Source organism: Saccostrea cucullata, unplaced genomic scaffold (assembly GCF_032062105.1).
Source record: "Saccostrea cucullata isolate Sc308-1 unplaced genomic scaffold, CSIRO_AGI_Scuc_v1 ctg11144, whole genome shotgun sequence".
In the NCBI taxonomy this organism is placed as follows: domain Eukaryota; kingdom Metazoa; phylum Mollusca; class Bivalvia; order Ostreida; family Ostreidae; genus Saccostrea; species Saccostrea cuccullata.
The window spans coordinates 11,637-12,935 of record NW_026923591.1 but is presented as its reverse complement, the minus strand read 5'-3'; the positions used below and the strand labels follow the sequence as shown (position 1 = coordinate 12,935).

At 34.3% G+C, this 1,299-nt stretch overlaps 1 protein-coding gene across 1 annotated transcript; it reads left to right on the top strand.

Annotated features, from left to right (window-relative positions):
- The first annotated feature begins 339 nt into the window (after positions 1 to 339).
- On the top strand, positions 340 to 1,299 carry LOC134264452 (uncharacterized). Its single transcript, XM_062746755.1, has one exon. It carries the CDS (start codon positions 340 to 342, stop codon positions 1,297 to 1,299), a length of 960 nt encoding a protein of 319 aa, XP_062602739.1.

Genomic DNA, 1,299 nt, shown 5'->3' with positions numbered 1-1,299 from the left:
ATCATTTTTATTGTATAGAGGAGATAACGCTGAATATAAAATATCTTAAGCATTGAGAAATTGGTCTCCCATTGCATATTTTAATCTTAATTCTAACTAAGCATTAAAAAAGACTTCTACATATATAACAATTTGGGGGAAAAAATTCTATCCTGCGAAGCATAAAAACGTCTCCTTCTTTAAATACACCTACTCTTGTTTGCACAATAGAGTTTTTATATTTGATAGTTTCTTGCTTAATCGATTTTTCTTCACTGTCTATTTTAAATAGAACTTATGAGTATCTAATTTGAAAGCAGGTCGATTGCACGGAAAATTTCCCATAGTAAAAATATTAAAATGGCGGTTGCTCCTGATCCCAGCGGGCAACATTTTGTTACGTGTCAGCTGTGTGAAGACAATGTTCAATTCTACTGCAGACCGTGCAGAATAAGACTTTGTGTAAAATGTGTGTCTCCTCATCTGGAAACTAACGCACCGGACCATAATATTGTGTATTATCACAAACGATTTTGGACGACAACAAGATTCCTTCACGATCCACACTTAGTGAAGAACATACCTTGTGGTTGTATCGCGATGCTCTGCATTAGATACACCAGTGATAGACAGATTTTCGTAATTTCGCACGGTTCGTCGGATATAAATCTTGTAAATACAGACGGAACTTTAGTCAGAACTTTTTCTCCGGAAAGATTACTTCCCAATTTGACCCCTTATAAAGACGGTGCGTTATATACAGACAAAGAAGGAATAAGAAAAATTAACAGTAAAGATGATAAACTATTTATATCAATTCATGGGGAATTGAGAGGAATTGAATTTATGGAACCTAATTTCATATTTGTCTGCAACTCTTCCAAGGTTGAAAAATATACAACTGATGGTAAAAGACTTTTGAAAATTGAATACGACGACAAAGGAGATCATATTTATAAAAATCCTACAAAAATATCTATCAATGGAAATGGGGACATTTGTGTGGCTGAATATGCAAGAACCGATGTCCTTATTCCTTCGGTTACAGTGGTAGATAATTGTGGAAAATACCGTTTCTCTTATGGTCTAGAGCCTAAAAGTGATTATTCCTGCATGATGGATCTGTGCTGTGACTCCTGTTTTCACATCATCATAGTCTGTGATAAAATACAAGTGATAGACAAAGATGGTAACTTTCTTAGATATCTGGTGTATGATGGGATAAAAAATCCTTTGAGTGTGACCATTGATAATGATGACAATTTATACGTTTCCGAATTGTTTGACAAATACGTAAGAGTGTTAAAATATCTGTACTAA

Excerpts from the sequence above, each read along its gene's own strand:
- LOC134264452 (XM_062746755.1), top strand. The coding sequence starts at position 340 with ATGGCGGTTGCTCCTGATCCCAGCGGGCAACATTTTGTTACGTGTCAG.